Source organism: Dromaius novaehollandiae, chromosome 35 (genome assembly GCF_036370855.1).
Source record: "Dromaius novaehollandiae isolate bDroNov1 chromosome 35, bDroNov1.hap1, whole genome shotgun sequence".
NCBI lineage: Eukaryota > Metazoa > Chordata > Aves > Casuariiformes > Dromaiidae > Dromaius > Dromaius novaehollandiae.
The window spans coordinates 335,756-355,393 of record NC_088134.1 but is presented as its reverse complement, the minus strand read 5'-3'; the positions used below and the strand labels follow the sequence as shown (position 1 = coordinate 355,393).

The 19,638-nt window shown below is 72.5% G+C and overlaps 2 protein-coding genes across 2 annotated transcripts; one reads left to right on the top strand and one right to left on the bottom strand.

Annotated features, from left to right (window-relative positions):
• The first annotated feature begins 560 nt into the window (after positions 1-560).
• On the top strand, positions 561-9,949 carry LOC135325273 (zinc finger translocation-associated protein-like). The gene is made up of 5 exons (XM_064503171.1): positions 561-658; positions 932-1,092; positions 2,838-3,239; positions 5,734-6,123; positions 7,976-9,949. Exons 2-5 carry the CDS (start codon positions 1,026-1,028, stop codon positions 8,158-8,160), a joined length of 1,044 nt encoding a protein of 347 aa, XP_064359241.1. The 5' UTR covers positions 561-658; positions 932-1,025; the 3' UTR covers positions 8,161-9,949.
• On the bottom strand, positions 9,750-19,281 carry RTN3 (reticulon 3). The gene is made up of 8 exons (XM_064503168.1): positions 19,049-19,281; positions 15,288-16,148; positions 13,372-13,579; positions 13,143-13,281; positions 11,195-11,264; positions 11,011-11,057; positions 10,854-10,912; positions 9,750-10,107 (listed from the first exon to the last, which is right to left on the bottom strand). Exons 1-8 carry the CDS (start codon positions 19,182-19,184, stop codon positions 10,062-10,064), a joined length of 1,566 nt encoding a protein of 521 aa, XP_064359238.1. The 5' UTR covers positions 19,185-19,281; the 3' UTR covers positions 9,750-10,061.
• Positions 19,282-19,638: the final 357 nt, after the last annotated feature.

The window sequence follows — 19,638 nt, the reverse complement described above, 5'->3', positions numbered from 1 at the left end:
CCCGATGTCGGGCCGCGCGGCGCTCCGCCCTCCCCGACTTCGGCTCTTTCCGGCGGCTTTCCGGAAAGGCCCGACTCCTCGCGCGGGCCCCACCCCAGCGCGGAGCCCTGACGGAAAGAGCCGAAGCTCCCTTCGGCAATTTCCGCCGAGTCTTCCGGAAAGAGCCGAGCTCCCCCCACGCGCTCCGTCGGCGCCGAAGTCGCGGAGTGGCTCCGGAAACACCCGAACACCCCTTGGCGGGGACATCGGGCATTTCCGGAAAGTGACGGAAACAGCCGAGCGGGGCCGAACCCCCCCCACCTCCCCCCTTCTCGCTGGGGCTGTCTCCCCAAGGCGGGGGGGGAACGGGGGGGGCCCTGGCTGCTGGGGGGGAGGGGCGGGGGGGGAACTGGGAGCACTGGGAGGGGGACACTGGTCTGTGGGGAAGGGGCTGGGGCGAGGGGGGGGTCTGACAGCTGGGGCAGGGCCAGCGGTGGGGCACAAGCCACGCCCCCGGCCCCAGAGAGGGGGGGGTGGCCAGGCGGCGGCCACGCCCTAGGCCCCAGATGGAGGGCGTGGCCAGGCGGTGGCCACGCCCCCGTGGTCCAGAGGGGCGGGGCCGGGCGGGGGCGGGGGTGGGGTGCCTCCGTGGGTGCCCCATAGGCCCGGGGACCCCGAGGTGCTGCAGCAGGGCCCGGCCTGGGGGGGGGGGGGAAATGGGGGGGGCCGGTGGGGGAGGGGAGCATCTGGGGGCTCCCCCCTCCCCCCACCGATTTTAGAGGCCGGGGTTTATCCCCCCCCCCAGGTTGATGCGGGGGGGGGGGCTGAGACACGGCTGCAACTCATTACACCCCACCCCCACCCCCTCCGCCATGGCGAGGGGCGGCGAGCGGGGGGGGGGGGGAGCCCCCGCACCGGAGGAAAAGCGCGCGGCCCCTTTAAATTTACCCAGGAGCCCTTAAAGGAGCCCCAGGGGCCCCACGGCGGCGTCCCCACCCCGGCCGGCCCCAGCCGCCGCCGCCGCCGCCCCGGACCCCCGGCCCGGCATGGAGCCCCCCGCCGCCCCGGACCCGCAGCCCGGCCCCGTGCCCGGCCCGCGGCCGCCCCGCGCAGGTGAGCACCGCCGCGCCGGGGGGGGCGGGGGGCACCGCGCCGCCCCTTTAAGGATCCCCCCCCTCCGCCGAGCAGCCAGGAGCTGGGCCCCCGCCGCCCGCCCCCCGCGCACAATGGGAGCGACGCTGGCCCTTTAAGTGCCCCCCGCCCCTTTAAGATGCCCCCGACCCTCCAGGTGCCCGCAGCCCTCTGACAGCCCCCCTCTGCCTTTCGAGGCCCCCGGCCCTTTAAGAGCCCTCCGTCCCTTTAAGAGGCCCCAGCTCCTTTAAGACGCCCCCATCCCTTTAAGGACCGCTGCCCCCTCGACAGCCCCCATGCCTTTAAGATGCCCCCATGCCTATAAGATGCCCCCGCCCCTTTAAGAATCCCCCCGTCCCTTTAAGGTCCCCCCTCCCCGTTACTATTCCCCGTCCTCCTTCACAATGGCCCCATCCCCTTTAAGACGCCCCCAGGCCTTTAAGTGCCCCCACCCTTTTGACAGCCCCCTTAGGATGCCCCTGTCCCTTTAAGATGCCCTCATCCCTTTAAGTGCCCTTAAGGCACCCCGTCCCCTTTTACAGCCCCCATCCCTTTAAAAAGCCCCTGCCCCTTTAAGAGCCCCTGTCCCTTAATGGTGCCCCTGCGCTTTACCGTCCCCGTCCTCCTTTAGGAGGCCCCTGTGCCTTTAAGATACCCGCGCCTTTAAGATGCCCCGCGCCTTTAACTGCCCCAAACCCTTCGTCGTCCCTTGTCCTCCCTTAGGGTGCCCCTGTCTCTTTAAGAAGCCCCCATCCCTTTAAGAAGCCCCTGCCCCTGCCCCGTCTGATGTCCTGCCCCTTTAAGATGCCCCCCCCCCGCTCCCTTAGTACCCTCTGTCCCCCTCAAAGGTGCCCCCGCCCCTTTAAGTGCCGCCCACCCCTTTAAGACGCCCCGCCCTCTGCATTCCAGCACCTTTGGGAAGCCCCGCCCCTTTCAAGGCCCCTCCCCCTCGCCAGACCCCGCCCCTCTAGTGCCCCTCCCCTACAGCTTTCCTGCCCCTTTAAGAGTCCCCCCGCCCCTTTAAGATGCCCCGGTCCTCCAGGACCCCCCCACCCTTTTGACATTCCCTTTAAGAGCCCCCCCCACCTCCTTTGAGGCCCCCCCCATACCTTTAAGAGCCCCCTGCCCCTTTAAGGCAGCGTGTCCATACCCCCCCCATCCCTGGGGCCCCCCGATGTGTGGGGCCTCTTAAAGGGGCCTCATCCCCCCCCCGGCCTCCCAGAGCCCCCTGTGCCTGGTGCCCCCCCCCGTATGGGGCACTCCCCATCCCTGATGCCACCCAAGGGCCCCCCCATCCCTGGGGACCCCCGAGACCCCCCCCACATGGTCCCCTACCCCTGCAGACCCCCAGGGGACCCCATATGTGGGTCCCCCATCCCTGGGACCCCCTGAGACCCCCCATAAGTGGGTCTCCTACCCCTGGGGACCCCCAAGATCCCACCCCATAAGTGGGTCCCCCCCAGGGACCCCCCAGGGACCCCCTATATGTGGGTCCCGCACCCCTGGGGACCCCCAAGACCCCACCCCATAAGTGGGTCCCCCACCCCTGGGGACCCCCAAGACCCCCCATAGGTTGGTTCCCCAACCCTGGGGACCCCCCAGACACCCCTCATACATGGGTCCCCCACCCCTTAGGACCCTTAGGACCCCCAAGACCCCCTATAGGCGGGTCCCCCACCCCTGGGGCCCCCCAGCCCCCCCTCCCTGACTCCCTGCCCCCCCCGCAGGCTCCCCCGGCCCCGGGGCCGCCGCCAGCCCCCCGCCGGGGCCGGAGGCGGCCGGGGGGCCGCGGGGCGCGGGGCGGAAGAGCGCGGACCACTGCGAGGCGCGGGCGTCGCGGCCCGGCCGCAGCCGCATCCCCGGCCGCGACCACCGCCGCTACTACCACGAGCGCTGGCGGGCCGAGTACCTGATGGAGTTCAACGCGGCGCGGCACGGCATGCGCTGCATGGTCTGCGGCAGCGCCCTCGCCACCCTCAAGCTCAGCACCATCAAGCGCCACATCCGCCAGAAGCACCCCTACTCCGGCGCCTGGGGGCCCCGCGAGAAGCAGCTCGTCCTCCGCTCCTGGGACGCCCACCTGGGCCTCGCCGCCGCCCCGCCGGGCCCCGCCGCCGCCCCCCCGCCAGGTACCGCCCCAAGGGGGGCCCACCCGCCAGCGGAGCGCCCCCTTTAAGAGGCCAAGCCCCCTTTAAGAGAGGCCAAGCCCCCTTCAAGTAGGGCCACACCCCCTTCAGTGGGACCACGCCCCCTTTCAGTAAGGCTGAGCCCCTTTTAAGAGAGGCCAAGTCCCCTTTAAAAGGGGCCAAGCCCCCTTCAAGTAGGGCCACACCCCCTTCAGTGGGACCACACCCCCTTTCAGTAAGGCTGAGCCCCTTTTAAGAGAGGCCAAGCCCCCTTTAAGAGAGGACGAGCCCCCTTTCAGTGGGACCACGCCCCCTTTCAGTAAGGCTGCGCCCCTTTTAAGAGAAGCCAAGCCCCCTTTAAGAGAGGCCAAGCCCCCTTCAAGTAGGGCCACACCCCCTTCAGTGGGACCATGCCCCCTTTCGGTAAGGCTGCGCCCCTTTTAAGAGAGGCCCAGCCCCCTTTCAGTGGGACCACGCCCCGTTTCAGTAAGGCTGCGCCCCTTTTAAGAGAGGCCCAGCCCCCTTTCAGTGGGACCACGCCCCCTTTCAGTAAGGCTGGGCCCCCTTCAAGATCGGCCATGGCCCCTTTAAGCAGGGCCACACCCCCTTTAGGGTGAGCCAAGCCCCCTCCAAGCATGGCCACACCCCTTAGTGCAGAGACACGCCCCCTTTCAGATGGGCCAAGCCTTCTTTAGGTTGAGCCACGCCCCCTTTAAGCAGGGCCACACCCCCTTTCAATGGGCCACCCTTCCTTTAAAGTGGGCCACGCCCCCTTTAATGTGGGCCACGCCCCCTGGGATTTGGGCCCTGCCCCTTTTTAACTTTGGGTGGTGCCCCTTTAAGGGAAGCCACGCCCACACAGCCACACCCACCCTCAACCTGGCCACGCCCACCACTGCTGGCCATACGTCAAGCCACACCCACTTTGCACAGGCCACGCCCCATCCTGGCCACACCCCACTCTCCCTTTTAATTAGGCTCCACCCCCTCGTGCTGGCTCTTTTCCCATTGGCCGCCTTCCTGATCACACCGGCCCCGCCCCCTTGGCAGCCTGGCCCCGCCCCCTGCTGCAGGCTCCGCCCACATCCCCTCGGGGCTCCACCCCAACCTGCCTGCCCCAGCCCCGCCCCCGGCTCTGCAGGCTCCGCCCCTTCCCCTCCCCCACCGCGGTGTCTGGCTCCTCCCACCCCCATGTCCCCAACGTGTCCCCAACGTGTCCCCATGGTCCCCGCCGTCCCCACGGTCCCTGGTGCCCCCAGAGGCCCCCACGGTCCCCAGGGTGTCCCCAGTGTCCCCAATGTCCCCACCGGGTCCCCAGTGTCCCCAGGGTCCCTGCCATGTCCCTGTGGTCCCCAGTCCTCCTGGAGGGTCCCATGGTCTCCAACGTGTCCCCAATGTGTCCCCAAGGTCCCCACTGTGTCCCCAAGGTCCCAGTGCTCCTGGAGGGTCCCACGGTCCCCACCGTGTCCCCAGTGTCCCCAACGTGTCCCCAATGCCCCTGCCATGTCCCCAAGGTCCCCACTGTGTCCCCAAGGTCCCCAGTGCTCCTGGAGGGTCGCACGGTCCCCACCGGGTCCCCAGTGTCCCCAACGTGTCCCCAATGCCCCTGCCATGTCCCCAAGGTCCCCACTGTGTCCCCAAGGTCCCCAGTGCTCCTGGAGGGTCCCACGGTCCCCACCGGGTCCCCATTGTCCCCAGGGTCCCCACCGGGTCCCTACGGTCCCCAGCGCTCCTGGAGGGTCCCACAGTCCCCAGGGTGTCCCCAGTGTCCCCACTGTGTCCCCAAGGTCCCCATCCTGTCCCTGTGGTCCCCAGTCCTCCTGGAGGGTCCCATGGTCTCCAACGTGTCCCCAGTGTCCCCAATGTGTCCCCAAGGTCCCCACTGTGTCCCCAAGGTCCCAGTGCTCCTGGAGGGTCCCACGGTCCCCACCGTGTCCCCAGTGTCCCCAACGTGTCCCCAATGCCCCTGCCATGTCCCCAAGGTCCCCACTGTGTCCCCAAGGTCCCCAGTGCTCCTGGAGGCCCCCACGGTCCCCACCGGGTCCCCAGTGTCCCCAACGTGTCCCCAATGCCCCTGCCATGTCCCCAAGGTCCCCACTGTGTCCCCAAGGTCCCCAGTGCTCCTGGAGGGTCCCACGGTCCCCACCGGCTCCCCAGTGTCCCCAGGGTCCCCACCGGGTCCCTACGGTCCCCAGCGCTCCTGGAGGGTCCCACAGTCCCCAGGGTGTCCCCAGTGTCCCCACTGTGTCCCCAAGGTCCCCATCCTGTCCCTGTGGTCCCCAGTCCTCCTGGAGGGTCCCACGGTCTCCAACGTGTCCCCAGTGTCCCCAATGTGTCCCCAAGGTCCCCACTGTGTCCCCAATGCCCCAGTGCTCCTGGAGGCCCTCACGGTCCCCACCGGGTCCCCAGTGTCCCCAACGTGTCCCCAAGGCTCCTGCTACGTCCCCAGTGTCCCCAGCACCCCCAATGTCCCCAACCGCCGCCTCCCTCCCCGCAGGCTCCCCGGGCGCCCCCGCCGCCCCCCCGGCCCCCCGCAGCCGCCCCCGCCGGGGCCCGACGCCGCCCGCCTCCCCCCGCGCCAAGGGGACGTCGCCGCCGCCGCCGCCGCCGGGGCCACCGCCACCGGGGACGGCGCCGAGGCCGGGGACGGTGACGGGGACGGGGCCGGGGACGGTGACGGGGCGCTCGGTGCGGGGGTGGCTGCGGGCCGAGCTGCTGCTGGACCTGGAGGCGGCGGGGACGCGGCTGCGGTGCCTCCTCTGCGCCCGGGCCCTGCCCACCCTGCACCTGGGGGACATCCGCCGCCACGCGCTGCAGGCCCACCCGGCCTCGCTGGCCCTGGGGACCCCCGCCCGGGGGGCCCTGCTGCGCGCCCGCCACCCCCCCGGTGAGTCCAGGGGACTTGGGGACACGGGGGGACATGGGGACACGGGGGGACACGGGGGGACACGGGGGGACATGGGGACACGGGGGGATGCAGCGCCCACCCGGCCTCGCTGGCCCTGGGGACCCCCGCCCGGGGGGCCCTGCTGCGCGCCCGCCACCCCCCCGGTGAGTGTGGGGACACGTGGGGACACGGGGGGACATGGGGACACGGGGGGACACAGGGGGACATGGGGACACGGGGGGGACATGGGGACACGGGGGGACACGGGGGGATGCAGCGCCCACCCGGCCTCGCTGGCCCTGGGGACCCCCGCCCGGGGGGCCCTGCTGCGCGCCCGCCACCCCCCCGGTGAGTCCAGGGGACTTGGGGACACGGGGGGACATGGGGACACGGGGACACGGGGACACATGGGGACACGGGGGGATGCGCACCCGCCACCCCCCCGGTGAGTGTGGGGACACGGGGACACGGGGGGACATGGGGACACGGGGGGACACATGGGGACACAGGGACATGGGGACACATGGGGACACGGGGGGATGCGCGCCCGCCACCCCCCTGGTGAGTGTGGGGACACAGGGGGACACGGGGGGACATGGGGACACACGGGGACACGGGGGGATGCAGCGCCCACCCGGCCTCGCTGGCCCTGGGGACCCCGGCGCGGGGGGCCCTGCTGTGCGCCCGCCACCCCCCCGGTGAGTGTGGGGACATGGGGACACGGGGGGACACAGGGGGACATGGGGACACGGGGGGACACGGGGGGATGCAGCGCCCACCCGGCCTCGCTGGCCCTGGGGACCCCCGCCCGGGGGGCCCTGCTGCGCGCCCGCCACCCCCCCGGTGAGTCCAGGGGACTTGGGGACACGGGGGGACACAGGGGGACATGGGGACACGGGGGGACACGGGGGGACACGGGGGGACATGGGGACACGGGGGGATGCAGCGCCCACCCGGCCTCGCTGGCCCTGGGGACCCCCGCCCGGGGGGCCCTGCTGCGCGCCCGCCACCCCCCCGGTGAGTGTGGGGACATGGGGACACGGGGGGACATGGGGACACGGGGGGACACGGGGGGACATGGGGACACATGGGGACATGGGGACACGGGGGGATGCATCACCCACCCGGCCTCGCTGGCCCTGGGGACCCTGGTGCGGGGGGCCCTGCTGCGCGCCCGCCACCCCCCCAGTGAGTCCAGGGGACACGGGGGGACACAGGGGGACATGGCGGGACATGGGGGGGACGTGGGGATGCTGCGTGGGACAGGGATGCCAGGACCCAGTGAGTGCACGGGGACATGGGGACACGGGGACATGGGGGACATGGGGGGGGACAGGAGGATGCTGCACAGTGCAGGGACACCGCGTGGGACAGAGATGCGGGGACACTGCGTGATGTGGGGACATGGGGACACTGCGTGACACTGGGACACAGGGACCTGGCATGCATGGGGACATGGGGATGCTGTGTGACACCGGGACATGGGATGGCACGGGGACACGGGGACCTGGCATGGCACAGGGACACGGGGATGCTGTGTGACACTGGGACATGGGGGCACGGCATGGGGACACGCAGACGTGGCACGGCATGGGGACACGGGGACCCTGCATGGTACAGGGACACGGGAACGTGGCATGGCATGGGGACATGGGGACGCCATGTGACACTGGGATTGGGGATCCCAGGTGGCACCGGGGGACTGCGCCCGGCAGGGGATGGGGACACGCGGTGGCCCTGCACAGGGAGGGGACGGGGCGGGGGGACACCTGGGCACAGGGACGTGGGGACAGACCCCAGGACCTTGGGGGGGGGGACAAGGGACACGTCCGCTGACGCCGGGTCCCCGCAGGCGCCCCGGAGCCGCCCAGCCCCGAGGAGGAGGAGGACGAGGAGGAGGAGGAGGAGGCCGAAGGCTCGGGGGGCGCCGGGCCGCGGCGGGAGCCGCTGGCGGACTGCGAGGACGGGGACACCCGGGGGGCCACCAGCCCCCCAGCGTCACCCCGCGCCGGCCCCCCGCCCGCCTGCACCGCCTAGGCCCGGGGGACACCGAGGCCCAGAGCCACCGGGACCCAGGGGACACCGAGGCCTGGAGCCACCTGGACCCGAGGGGACATCAAGGCCTGGAGCCACCGGGACCCAGGGGACACCGAGGCCTGGAGCCACCTGGACCCAAGGGGACACCGAGGCCCAGAGCCACCAGGACCTAAAGGGACATCAAGGCCTGGAGCCACCAGGACCCGAGGGGACACCGAGGCCTGGAGCCACCCGGACCTGAGGGGACACCAAGGCCTGGAGCCATCTGGACTTGTGGGGACACCGAGGCCTGGAGCCACCCGGACCCGAGGGGACACCGAGGCCTGGAGCCACCCGGACCTGAGGGGACACCGAGGCCCAGAGCCACCGGGACCCAGGGGACACCAAGGCCCGGAGCCACCGGGACCCAGGGGACACCGAGGCCTGGAGCCACCAGGACCTAAGGGGACACCGAGGCCTGGACGGACGCAGCCACGGGCCCCCGTCACCCCCCGAGTCCCCGGACGTGGCCGGGGGGGGTCGAGCCAGGAGCGCCCTGGGGCTGGGGGGGGACCCTCATGGTCCCCCACGGTGACATTGGTGTTCTGCGGTGCCATCAGCCCCCCCCCAGAGCTGTGGGTCCCCTCAATGGTGGCACCGGTGCCCTGTGGGTCCCCTCGACGGTGGCACTGGTCCCAGTGGGTCCCCGCAGGGGTGTCACTGGTGTCCCAAGGGTCCTCCAAGAGCTGTGGGTCCTCCTGACAGTGTCATTGATCCCCTGTCGTCCCCTCAATAATGTCACCAGCCCCCCGTGGGGTCACTGGTGCCCCGTGGGTCCCCTCGATGCCATCCCCTGTCCCCCCACGGGCCCCCCCACGGTGTCACTGGTGCCCCATGGATCCCCTCAATGGTGTCACCAGCCTCCCATGGTGTCACTGGTGCCCTGTGGGTCCCCTCGATGGTGTCACTTGTCCCCCATGGGTCTCCTCAATGGTGTCACCGGTGCCCCATGGTGGCACCAGCAACCCATGGGTCCCCTAGACGGTGTCACCAGCCCCCCGTGGGTCCCCTAGACGGTGTCACCGAGCCCCCATAGTGTCACCAGCACCCTGTGGGTCCCCTAGACGGTGTCACCGAGCCCCCATAGTGTCACCAGCACCCTGTGGGTCCCCTAGACGGTGCCACCCATTCCCCCATGGGGTCCCCCACAGTGTCACCAGCCCCCCATGGGTCCCCTCGATGGCAGCATCGATCCCCCCACGGTGTCACCAGCCCCCCGTGGGTCCCCTAGACAGTGTCACCAGCCCCCCATGGGCCCCCATAGTGTCACCAGCACCCTGTGGGTCCCCTAGACAGTGTCACCGAGCCCCCATAGTGTCACCAGCCCCCGGGGGTCCCCTCGACGGTGTCACCACCCCCCCGGGTGCCCCCCACGGTGTCACCAGCCCCCCGTGGGTCCCCTAGACAGTGTCACCGAGCCCCCATAGTGTCACCAGCCCCCCGTGGGTCCCCTCGACGGTGTCACCACCCCCCCCGGGTGTCCCCCACGGTGTCACCGAGCCCCGGCGGTGCCGGGGGGGGACGGCGGAGGAAGGGGCGAGGCGGCCGCCTCCGGCGCGCAGCTTTTATTACCGGCGCGGCAGGGCCGGGCGGGGGGACGCCGGGGCCCCGCCGCCGCCTCGGGGGGGTCACGGTGACCCCGGGGGGGGGGACACGGCGGCGGTGGCCCCCCCCGGCCCCCGCAGCGTTTACAGCAGTTACAGACGTTTCACCTCGGCGGCGAAAATAACATTAAAAAACGGAGAAGAAGGACGGGAGGAAGCGCCGAGGGGCGGGGGGGGGCCGGGGGGGGGCCTGGCTTGGGGGGGGCGCGGGGGGGCCCCGGCCCGGCCTCAGCCCCCCCCCGGCCCCGGCGGCTTCTTTCACTCCGGCTTCTTCTTGGCCAAACCCGGGAGCTTCGCCTGGATCCTGCCGCGGAGCGGGGTGAGGCCGAGGAAGAGGAGCGGCGCGGGCGGGGAGGAAGGGGGGGCGCGGGGGGGCGAGGAGGAGGAAGAGGGGGAACAAGGGGGGGCGCAGGGGGCAGCTGAGGAGGAGGAAGAAGGGGGAACGCGGGGGGGCCGAGGAGGAAGAGGGGCTGAGGAAGAAGAGGGGCATGGGGGGGCCGAGGAGGAGGAAGAGGGGGAAGGGGGCGCAGGGGGCGGCAGCGGAGGAAGAAGAGGGGTGGGGGGGGCTGAAGAAGAAGAGAGGCGCGGGGGGGCCACGGAGGAGGAAGAGGAGGAGGAAGAGCGCGGCGGGGGGGCCGAGGAGGAGGAAGAGGGGGCATGGGGGGGGCCAAGGAGGAGGAGGAAGAGGGGCGCGGGGGGGGGGCCGAGGAGGAGGAGGAGGAAGAAGAGGGGTGCGGGGGGGGGCCGAGGAGGAGGAGGAGGAGGAGGAAGAGGAAGAGGGGCGCGGGGGGGGCCGAGGAGGAGGAGGAGGAAGAGGGGGGCGGGGGGGGGCCGAGGAGGAGGAGGAGGAAGAGGGGCGCAGGGGGGGGGCCGAGGAGGAGGAGGAAGAAGAGGGGTGCGGGGGGGGGGGCCGAGGAGGAGGAGGAGGAAGAAGAGGGGCGCGGGGGGGGGGCGAGGAGGAGGAAGAGGAGGAGGAGGGGCGCGGGGGGGGGCCGAGGAGGAGGAGGAGGAGGAGGAGGAAGGGCGCGGGGGGGCCGCGGCGGCGCTTACTTTGCGGCCAGCGCCCTGCTCTGCTCCCGGGCGGTGCCCACGTAGCCGTCAATCTGTGTCTGGGGGGGGCAGCGGGGCCGTGTCAACCGCGTCCCCCCCCCCCGAGGAGGAGGAGGAGGGGGAGGAGGGGGAGGAAGGCCGCGGCCCCCCCGCTCACCTTGTACTTCTCGTAGACGGGCGGGACGGTGAAGAGCAGCAGCTCGGCTGGGGGGAGAAGCGGCCGCCGTCAGCGGTGCCGGCGCGGGGGGGCCGCGCTGGTGTCGCGGGGGGGCCCCGACGGCTCCGCGGTGCCCGGCGCCGCTATGGGGGGGTCCCGGTGCCCCCCCGGCGCCGTCGCTTACCCAGGATGAGCAGGGTGATGCCGTTGAAGACGGCCCCCACGTAGGTCATCAGCCACATCACCACGGCCAGCTGCGGGGACACGGGGGGGGGGGACACGGGGGGGGTGTCAGTGAGGGGCACAGCCCCGCGGGGGGGGGGAGGAGGAGGAGGAGGAGGAGGAGGAAGAGGAAGCGAGGAGGAAGCGGAGAACGAAGTGAGAAGGAAGCAAGGAGGAGAAGAAGGAAGTGAGGAGGAGGAGAAAGTGAGGAGGAGGAAGCAGGGAGGAGGATGAGGAGGAGGAGGAAGGCCACACACCTTGAGGGAGTCCACCAGGTCCTCCATGAGGAAGAGGTGGAAGAGGCGGTGGGGAGGAGGAGGAGGAGGAGGAGGAGGAGGAAGGCCGCCCACCTTGAGGGAGTCCACCAGGTCCTCCATGAGGAAGAGGTGGAAGAGGCGGTGGGGAGGAGGAGGAGGAGGAGGAGGAGGAGGAAGGCCGCCCACCTTGAGGGAGTCCACCAGGTCCTCCACGAGGAAGAGGTGGTGAGGGTAGCGCAGGGCAGAGGCAGGGAGGAGGAGCAGGAGGAGGAAGGCAGGAGGAGGATGATGATGAAGAGGAGGGCAGGAGGAGGAGGAAGGTGGGAGGAAGGCCACGCACCTTGAGCGAGTCCACCAGGTCCTCCACGAGGAAGAGGCGGCGCAGGGTGGAAGCGGAGAGGAGGAGGAGGAGGAGAGCAGGAGGAGGATGATGAAGAGGAGGGCAGGAGGAGGAGGAGGACAGCAGGAGGATGATGATGAAGAGGAGGGCAGGAGGAGGAGGAGGAGGATGAAGAGGAGGGCAGGAGGAGGAGGAGGAGGAGGACAGCAGGAGGATGATGATGAAGAGGAGGGCAGGAGGAGGAGGAGGATGATGATGAAGAGGAGGGCAGGAGGAGGAGGAGGAGGAGGAGGATGAAGAGGGCAGGAGGAGGAGGAGGAGGAGGAGGATGAAGAGGAGGGCAGGAGGAGAGCAGGAGGAGGATGATGAAGAGGAGGGCAGGAGGAGGAGGAGGAGAATGAAGAGGAGGGCAGGAGGAGAGCAGGAGGAGGATGATGAAGAGGAGGGCAGGAGGAGGAGGAGGAGAATGAAGAGGAGGGCAGGAGGAGGAGGAGGAGGATGAAGAGGAGGGCAGGAGGAGAGCAGGAGGAGGATGATGAAGAGGAGGGCAGGAGGAGGAGGAGGAGAATGAAGAGGAGGGCAGGAGGAGAGCAGGAGGAGGATGATGAAGAGGAGGGCAGGAGGAGGAGGAGGAGAATGAAGAGGAGGGCAGGAGGAGAGCAGGAGGAGGATGATGAAGAGGAGGGCAGGAGGAGGAGGAGGAGAATGAAGAGGAGGGCAGGAGGAGGAGGAGGAGGATGAAGAGGAGGGCAGGAGGAGAGCAGGAGGAGGATGATGATGAAGAGGAGGGCAGGAGGAGGAGGAGGAGAATGAAGAGGAGGGCAGGAGGAGAGCAGGAGGAGGATGATGATGAAGAGGAGGGCAGGAGGAGGAGGAGGAGAATGAAGAGGAGGGCAGGAGGAGAGCAGGAGGAGGATGATGAAGAGGAGGGCAGGAGGAGGAGGAGGAGAATGAAGAGGAGGGCAGGAGGAGAGCAGGAGGAGGATGATGAAGAGGAGGGCAGGAGGAGGAGGAGGAGAATGAAGAGGAGGGCAGGAGGAGAGCAGGAGGAGGATGATGAAGAGGAGGGCAGGAGGAGGAGGAGGAGAATGAAGAGGAGGGCAGGAGGAGGAGGAGGAGGATGAAGAGGAGGGCAGGAGGAGAGCAGGAGGAGGATGATGATGAAGAGGAGGGCAGGAGGAGGAGGAGGAGAATGAAGAGGAGGGCAGGAGGAGGAGGAGGAGGATGAAGAGGAGGGCAGGAGGAGAGCAGGAGGAGGATGATGATGAAGAGGAGGGCAGGAGGAGGAGGAAGGCGGGAGGAAGGCGGCGCACCTTGAGCGAGTCCACCAGGTCCTCCACGAGGAAGAGGCGGCGCAGGCAGCGCAGGCCGCGGTTGAGGGGCGCCAGGGCGGCGGCGGCGCAGGCCCGGAAGGCCTCGGGCGAGAGCGAGACGTCGCGCTCCAGGTAGGCCCTGCGCGGGGGAGGAAGAGGAGGGTGAGGAGGAGGAGGACGACGACGACGCTGGGACCCCCCCCGCGACCCCCCCCGGCGCGGCGCCCACCTGAAGGGGTGTCCGTCGTCGGCGCGGCGCAGGGCCTGGGCGGCGGCGCGGCACAGGCGGAGGCCGATGGTGACGGCGAGCAGGGCCAGGAGCAGGTGGGCGGCGACGGCGACGGCGCTGAAGGCCGCCAGCGACAGCAGCAGCGCCAGGCTGGCGCCGAAGACGGGCGCCGTGCGCCGCGCGTCCCGCCACAGCAGCAGCTCCCGCGCTGCGGGGACACGGCCGGGGCTTGGGGACGCGGCGACAACGGGGACACGGCCACCGCCGCCCCCCGGGGCTGCGCGTCCCGCCACGGCAGCGGCTCCCGCGCTGCGGGGACACGGCGGGGGCTTGGGGACGCGGTGACAACGGGGACACGGCCACCGCCACCCCCCGGGGCCGCGCGTCCCGCCACGGCAGCGGCTCCCGCGCTGCGGGGACACGGCGGGGGCTTGGGGACACAGCGGGGGCTTGGGGACACGGTGACAACGGGGACACGGCCACCGCCGCCCCCCGGGGCCGCGCGTCCCGCCACGGCAGCGGCTCCCACGCTGCGGGGACACGGCGGGGGCTTGGGGACACGGCCACCGCCGCCCCCCGGGGCCGCGCGTCCCGCCACGGCAGCGGCTCCCGCGCTGCGGGGACACGGCGGGGGCTTGGGGACGCGGCGACAACGGGGACACGGCCACCGCCGCCCCCCGGGGCCACGCGTCCCGCCACGGCAGCGGCTCCCGCGCTGCGGGGACACGGCCGGGGCTTGGGGACACGGCGGGGGCTTGGGGACACGGCCACCACCGCCCCCCGGGGCCGCGCGTCCCGCCACGGCAGCGGCTCCCGCGCTGCGGGGACACGGCGGGGGCTTGGGGACGCGGTGACAACGGGGACACAGCCACCGCCGCCCCCCGGGGCCGCGCGTCCCGCCACGGCAGCGGCTCCCGCGCTGCGGGGACACGGCGGGGGCTTGGGGACGCGGTGACAACGGGGACACGGCCACCGCCGCCCCCCGGGGCCGCGCGTCCCGCCACGGCAGCGGCTCCCGCGCTGCGGGGACACGGCCGGGGCTTGGGGACGCGGTGACAACGGGGACACGGCCACCGCCGCCCCCCGGGGCCGCGCGTCCCGCCACAGCAGCAGCTCCCGCGCTGCGGGGACACGGCCGGGGCTTGGGGACGCGGTGACAACGGGGACACGGCCACCGCCGCCCCCCGGGGCCGCGCGTCCCGCCACGGCAGTGGCTCCCGCGCTGCGGGGACACGGCGGGGGCTTGGGGACGCGGCGGGGGCTTGGGGACACAGTGACAACGGGGACACGGCCACCGCCGCCCCCCGTCGCCCCCCACCCCAGCACCAAGAGCAGCCCCGCTTCATCCCCAAACGGCGACGGCAGCGGGGGGGGGGGGGACGAGAGGGGCCCCACGCGCTGCTACAGGCGGAGCTACAGGCGGAGCTACAGGCGGACGAGCCCCGGGCGGCTCCGGTTCCCACCCCGGGCCGAGGCCCCTTCCCGCGGGGGGGGAGCGCCGGAGCGGCCGCGGTGCCGTGAGCGGGTCCGGCGCGGTGCCGGTTCGGGAAGCCGGGACGAGGAGGGAAGGGGGTGACGAGGTGGCCGGTGCGGTGCCGGTTCGGGGAGGGGGGAGCGGGGCGGCCGCGCGTGGGTCCGGCCCGGCGCCGGTTCGGGGAAGCCGGTTCGGCTGCGCGTGGGTCCGGCCCGGTGCCGGTTCGGGAAGCCGGTTCGGGAAGGGGGGAACACGGTGGCCACAAGTGGGTCTGGCCCGGTGCCGGTTCGGGGCAGCCGGGACGAGGAGGGAAGGGGGGAGCGGGGCGGCCGCGAGCGGGTCCGGCACCGGTTCGGGGGGGGCTGCGAACGGGTCCAGCGCGGCGCCGGTTCCGGGAAGCCGGTTTGGGGGGGCGGGGGGGGGCCGCTCGCGGAGGCTTTACCTGGGAGCGCGGCCAGCAGCTCGGCGAGGGGCGGCGGGGGGCCGGCGGGCGCCGGGGGGGTCACCGGCGGCTCCGGGGGGGTCACGGGAGGCTCCTCGCCCAGCTCCCGCAGCGCCCGGATCGTCAGCCGCTCCTGCTCCAAGTCCCGGGCGGCCCCGTCCCCGTCCCCGTCCCCGTCCCCGTGCGGCTGCTCCGGGGCTCGGCCGCCCGCGTGCAGACATTCCCGCATGAAGGCCGCGAAGCTCTCGGCGCCGGCGCCGTCCGGGCGCTGCCGCTCCGGCGGGACCCCATCCCGCGCCGGGACGTCGCCGCCGCCGCCGCTTCCCGCCGGCACCGCCGCGTCCTCGATGACGGTGTCGTCCGAGTCGCCGGAGCTGTCGGCGTCGTCGGGGGGCGGCGGGCGCTCGGGGGCGGCGGCTGCGGCGGGATCGGCGGCTGCGGCGGGATCGGCGGTGGCGGCTCCGGCGCGCTCGGCCAGGTCCCAGTGGAGCAGCTCGCTGGTGAAGCTGTGCATCTCCCGCACGCACTTGGAGACCTCCTCGAGGGCGGAGGCGGTGCCCGAGGGCTGTCGCGGCAGCCCGGCCGTGCCGAGGCCGAGGCCGATGCCGATGCCGGTGCCGGCGGTGCCGGCGCGGGGCGGCGCGCGGAAGTCGCAGACGCCGTCCTCGGGGATCTTGGCCAGCGGCTCGCGCTCGGCGCGGGCGGCCCAGGGCCCGTCAAGCGGCGCCTCCGCGTACTCCCGGGCCAGGACCAGCTCGAAGGGCGACTCGGGCGAGTCCTTCTCCCCGGCGCCGCCGCCCGCCGGAGCCGCCGGAGCCGGAGCGGGAAGCGCCGGAGCCCCCGGAGCCGCCCCGGCTCCCCCTGCGGCCGCCGCGGTGCGAGAGCAGGAGGAGGGAGAGAGGCGAGCGCGGTTAGCGGCGGCGCGCGGGCGGACGCACGGATGGACGGATGGAGGCACGGACGGATGGACGGAGCCACATGCAGCAGACGCCGCTTCCCGTGGGATTTGCCTCCCCCTGCTCCAGCTTTGCCGGTGGAAAGGGCGGAAAAGCGCCGCGGGCTCCGCTCTGCGCCGGGGAACGTCGCTGCTTCACCGGGGGCCGGCGGCACCGCGATCCGGCCGGAGTCTCCCCCCGCTCCGGAGGAACAACCGCCCCCGGCGCAGCCGGATACCGGCGGAAGGGCTCGGAGCGAAGCGGCTCCGGCTCGGCGCCGTTCCCCCCGGAAGCAGCCGGATCGGGGGGTTCCGCTGTTGTTTTGTCGGCGCAGGCGGACGAGCCCGGGTCCGGCGGTCGCACACACGGACCCGCACACCGGGAAGGGAGCGCGGAGGCGGAGCGGGCCGGATCGGCGCCCCGCGGCTCGGCAAGCGGGACAAGCGGCCGGGGCGGAAGCTCAGCGTGCAAAGCGGAGGCGGCAGCCACGGAGACGGAGACGGCACGGGAACGGAGACGGCACGGCACGGCAGCGAGACGGCACGGGAACGGCACGGCACGGGAACGGCACGGCACGGCAGCGAGACGGCATGGAGATGGAGACGGCACGGCACGGAGACGGGATGGAGACGGCACAGCCGCAGCATGGAGACGGCACGGAGACGGCACACGGGCGCTCCGGCCACGGCTCCGTCTCAGTGACCGGGAAAAGGGGGAAAAGCGGGAGAAAAATGTCTCTGGGAAAGGCTGTAACCGGCCGGGCAACACCGGCGCTTGCCGGCGGAAAATCCCCGGGATTCACCCCAAACTCGCGCCGCCCCGAGGAGCCGGGCGGGGAAAGGGGGCTTTCCCGGCCGGGCGCCCGGTCTCTTCCCGCGGGAGCATCCCGGCAGCGAGGGATGCCGGGACGCGGCGCTTCCCGGGATCACCCGCCGCTGCGGCTGTGCCGCCCCGGTTACAGTCGCTGCAGTTACAGCCGCCCGGCGCCCTGGTTACAGTCGCTGCAGTTACAGCCGCCCGGCGGTTACAGCCTCTCCGGCGACATTTTCCCGGGGGAGCGCCCGGGGGCCGCCAAACTTGCCTTGTGCCGCCGGAAAGAGAGGGAGAGGCGGAGAGCGAGAAACGGGGGAATCTGCAAGGAAACGCACAGAGGTGAGCGGCGGCGGCGGCACCGGAGACGTCGGCGGCACCGGGAGATGCCGGCACTGGGAGACGCCGGCACTGGGACGCCCGGAGCCGGTTCAGCCCCCTGGGAGCCTCAGCGTCACCCCGAGCTCCCCCGGGGCGGTTCCAGCTTTTTTCCCCCCAAAAGGCGCCGGGATTTGGCCGGGAAGAGGCAGCTGCCGGCGGGGAAGGGATGGGAGCGATCCCGGGCGGAAAACCGGCACCGCTTCCCCGGGGGACCTGGCGGCTCCGGCCGCTCTTCCCTCGACACCGGGTCCCGCTTTCGGCACCGGGCCCCGCTAACGAAGCGCGCTGCTAACGAGGCCCCCGCGGTTCCGGGATGGATAACGGGGACGAGCAGAGGCCCCGCGGCTCCTCCCGTCGCTCCGGAGAGGCCGGCGCTTTTCTGCGGATCCCCCTGGGCCCAGGGGCTCCGGGAGGGGGTCGGAAACCCCCCGCGATCCCTTCGGCCGCTTCCCAGGAAAACAAACCGCCTCGGAGGGAAGCGGCGGCTCCGGCGGCGCGAGGGCGTTTGGGGGGGGGGGGGGGGGGGCGGAACGGCGGCGGGTTTCCCGGGATCGCCGGCGCTCCGCTGCTCCGGCGGCCTCGGATCCGCAGTGCGGCTCCCGGCTCGCCGGGGGGGGGGGGGCAGGAGGAGGGGGGGGATCGTAGCTCGACGCTCCTTTGTTCGGGATCCCCCCGGCCCCCCCGGCACAAAGGGAGGTTTTGGCACCGCGCTGGGGTGGGGGGCGACACCGCGGCCCCCCCTCAGCCCCCGTTTCTGGACAGGGGCGACGTTCCCGGCGGGAAGGGGGCGGAAGCGAGGCGCCATGTGACCCCCCCCCCCAACCCCGACGTCTGCAGCGCTGCACCCCAAAACCCGGCCCCCCCTGCCCCCCCCAATGGGCGGCCCCAGCTCTGCCACGGCCCTTGCCCAGGAGGACCCCCCCCCCCAGCTGATCCCCCCCCCCGGCCCTGGAGGGCTTCGGGCAGGTGTCACACAGATGCTCCCCTGCTTGTCATCGTCCCCCCCCAAAAATAATGCCCGCCCCCCCCCCCACACACACTGCAGAAGGGCTCTTCTCCCCCCAAAAGAGCTCTTCACACCCATCTGGACCCCCCCAAAAGGGCTCTTCATGCCCCCCATCTTTGCCCCCAGGAGGGCTCTTCATGCCCCCCATATCTGCCCCCCGAGGGCTCTTCTCCCCCCATATCTGCCCCCCCAAAATGGCTCTTTTCCCCCATCTTTGCCCCCCCAAAGAGCTCTTCATCCCCTTCTGCCTCTGACACCCCCAAAATGGCTCTTCCCCCCCCATATCTGCCCCCAAAAAGGGCTCTTCTCCCCCCTCTGTCTCTGCCCCCCAGGAGGGCTCATCTCCCCCCCCCCAAATGGCTCTTCCACCCCCCACCTGCCCCCCAGGAGGGCTCATCCCCCCCCAAATGGCTCTTCCACCCCCCAGGAGGACTCGTCTCCCCCCCCCAATGGCTCTTCCGCCCCCCACCTGCCCCCCAGGAGGGCTCGAGCCCCCCATCTGCCCCCCAGAGAGGCTCCGACCCCCCCCCGTGTTCATGCTCCCCCAAAGCGCTCCCGTGCTCGTGCCCCCCCCCCAAACGCGCCCCCCCCCGCCTCACCGGGCCCTCCCGGCGCCGCCAGGCCCTTACCAGCACAGTACGCGGAACCGGCCCCTTTGCAGTCCCGCGCCCCCGGCGGGGGGTGAGGGGCGCCGGGCTCGGGCTGGCCGGCGGCGGAGGAAGAGGAGGAGACGTAGGGGGACTGGGCGGCGGCGGCGTCGGCCATGGCGGCGGCGAGCGCGGAGCCCGGGCGCGGAGCGACCGTCCCTGCCGGCGGGCACGCGCCGACTGACAGGGCGCGCGCGGCGGGGCGGGGCGGTGCCGCCGCCGCGCATGCGCCAACGGCCGCCGCGCGCTGCGCGCGCCGCGCCCCGCCCTCCGCCTCCCCGCAGCCCGGGCGCTGCCGCGCATGCGCCAACGGCCGCGCCTTCCCCGCCCACACACCCACCCGCAGCCGCGGCGCCGCTGCGCATGCGCCAGCAACCGCGCCCCCCCACCTCCCCGCAGCAGTGGCGTCGCTGCGCATGCGCCAGCAACCGCGCCCCCCACCTCCCCGCAGCCGCGGCGCCGCTGCGCATGCGCAAAGCCGGACGGAGGCGCGAGGCCCCCCCACCAACCCTTCCTCGGCGCATGCGCCCTGGCGCCGAGGCGGGGCGGGCGGCCGCGGCGCGCCTGCGTGA

Coding starts and splice junctions, on each gene's coding strand:
- RTN3 (XM_064503168.1), bottom strand. CDS start 19,184: ATGGCCGACGCCGCCGCCGCCCAGTCCCCCTACGTCTCCTCCTCTTCC. Junction 13,282..13,371: donor GACGACGGACACCCCTTCAG/GTGGGCGCCGCG, acceptor TCCCCCGCGCAG/GGCCTACCTGGAGCGCGACG. Junction 10,913..11,010: donor CCGTCTACGAGAAGTACAAG/GTGAGCGGGGGG, acceptor TGCCCCCCCCAG/ACACAGATTGACGGCTACGT.
- LOC135325273 (XM_064503171.1), top strand. CDS start 1,026: ATGGAGCCCCCCGCCGCCCCGGACCCGCAGCCCGGCCCCGTGCCCGGC. Junction 3,240..5,733: donor CGCCGCCGCCCCCCCGCCAG/GTACCGCCCCAA, acceptor CCCTCCCCGCAG/GCTCCCCGGGCGCCCCCGCC. Junction 6,124..7,975: donor GCGCGCCCGCCACCCCCCCG/GTGAGTCCAGGG, acceptor GGGTCCCCGCAG/GCGCCCCGGAGCCGCCCAGC.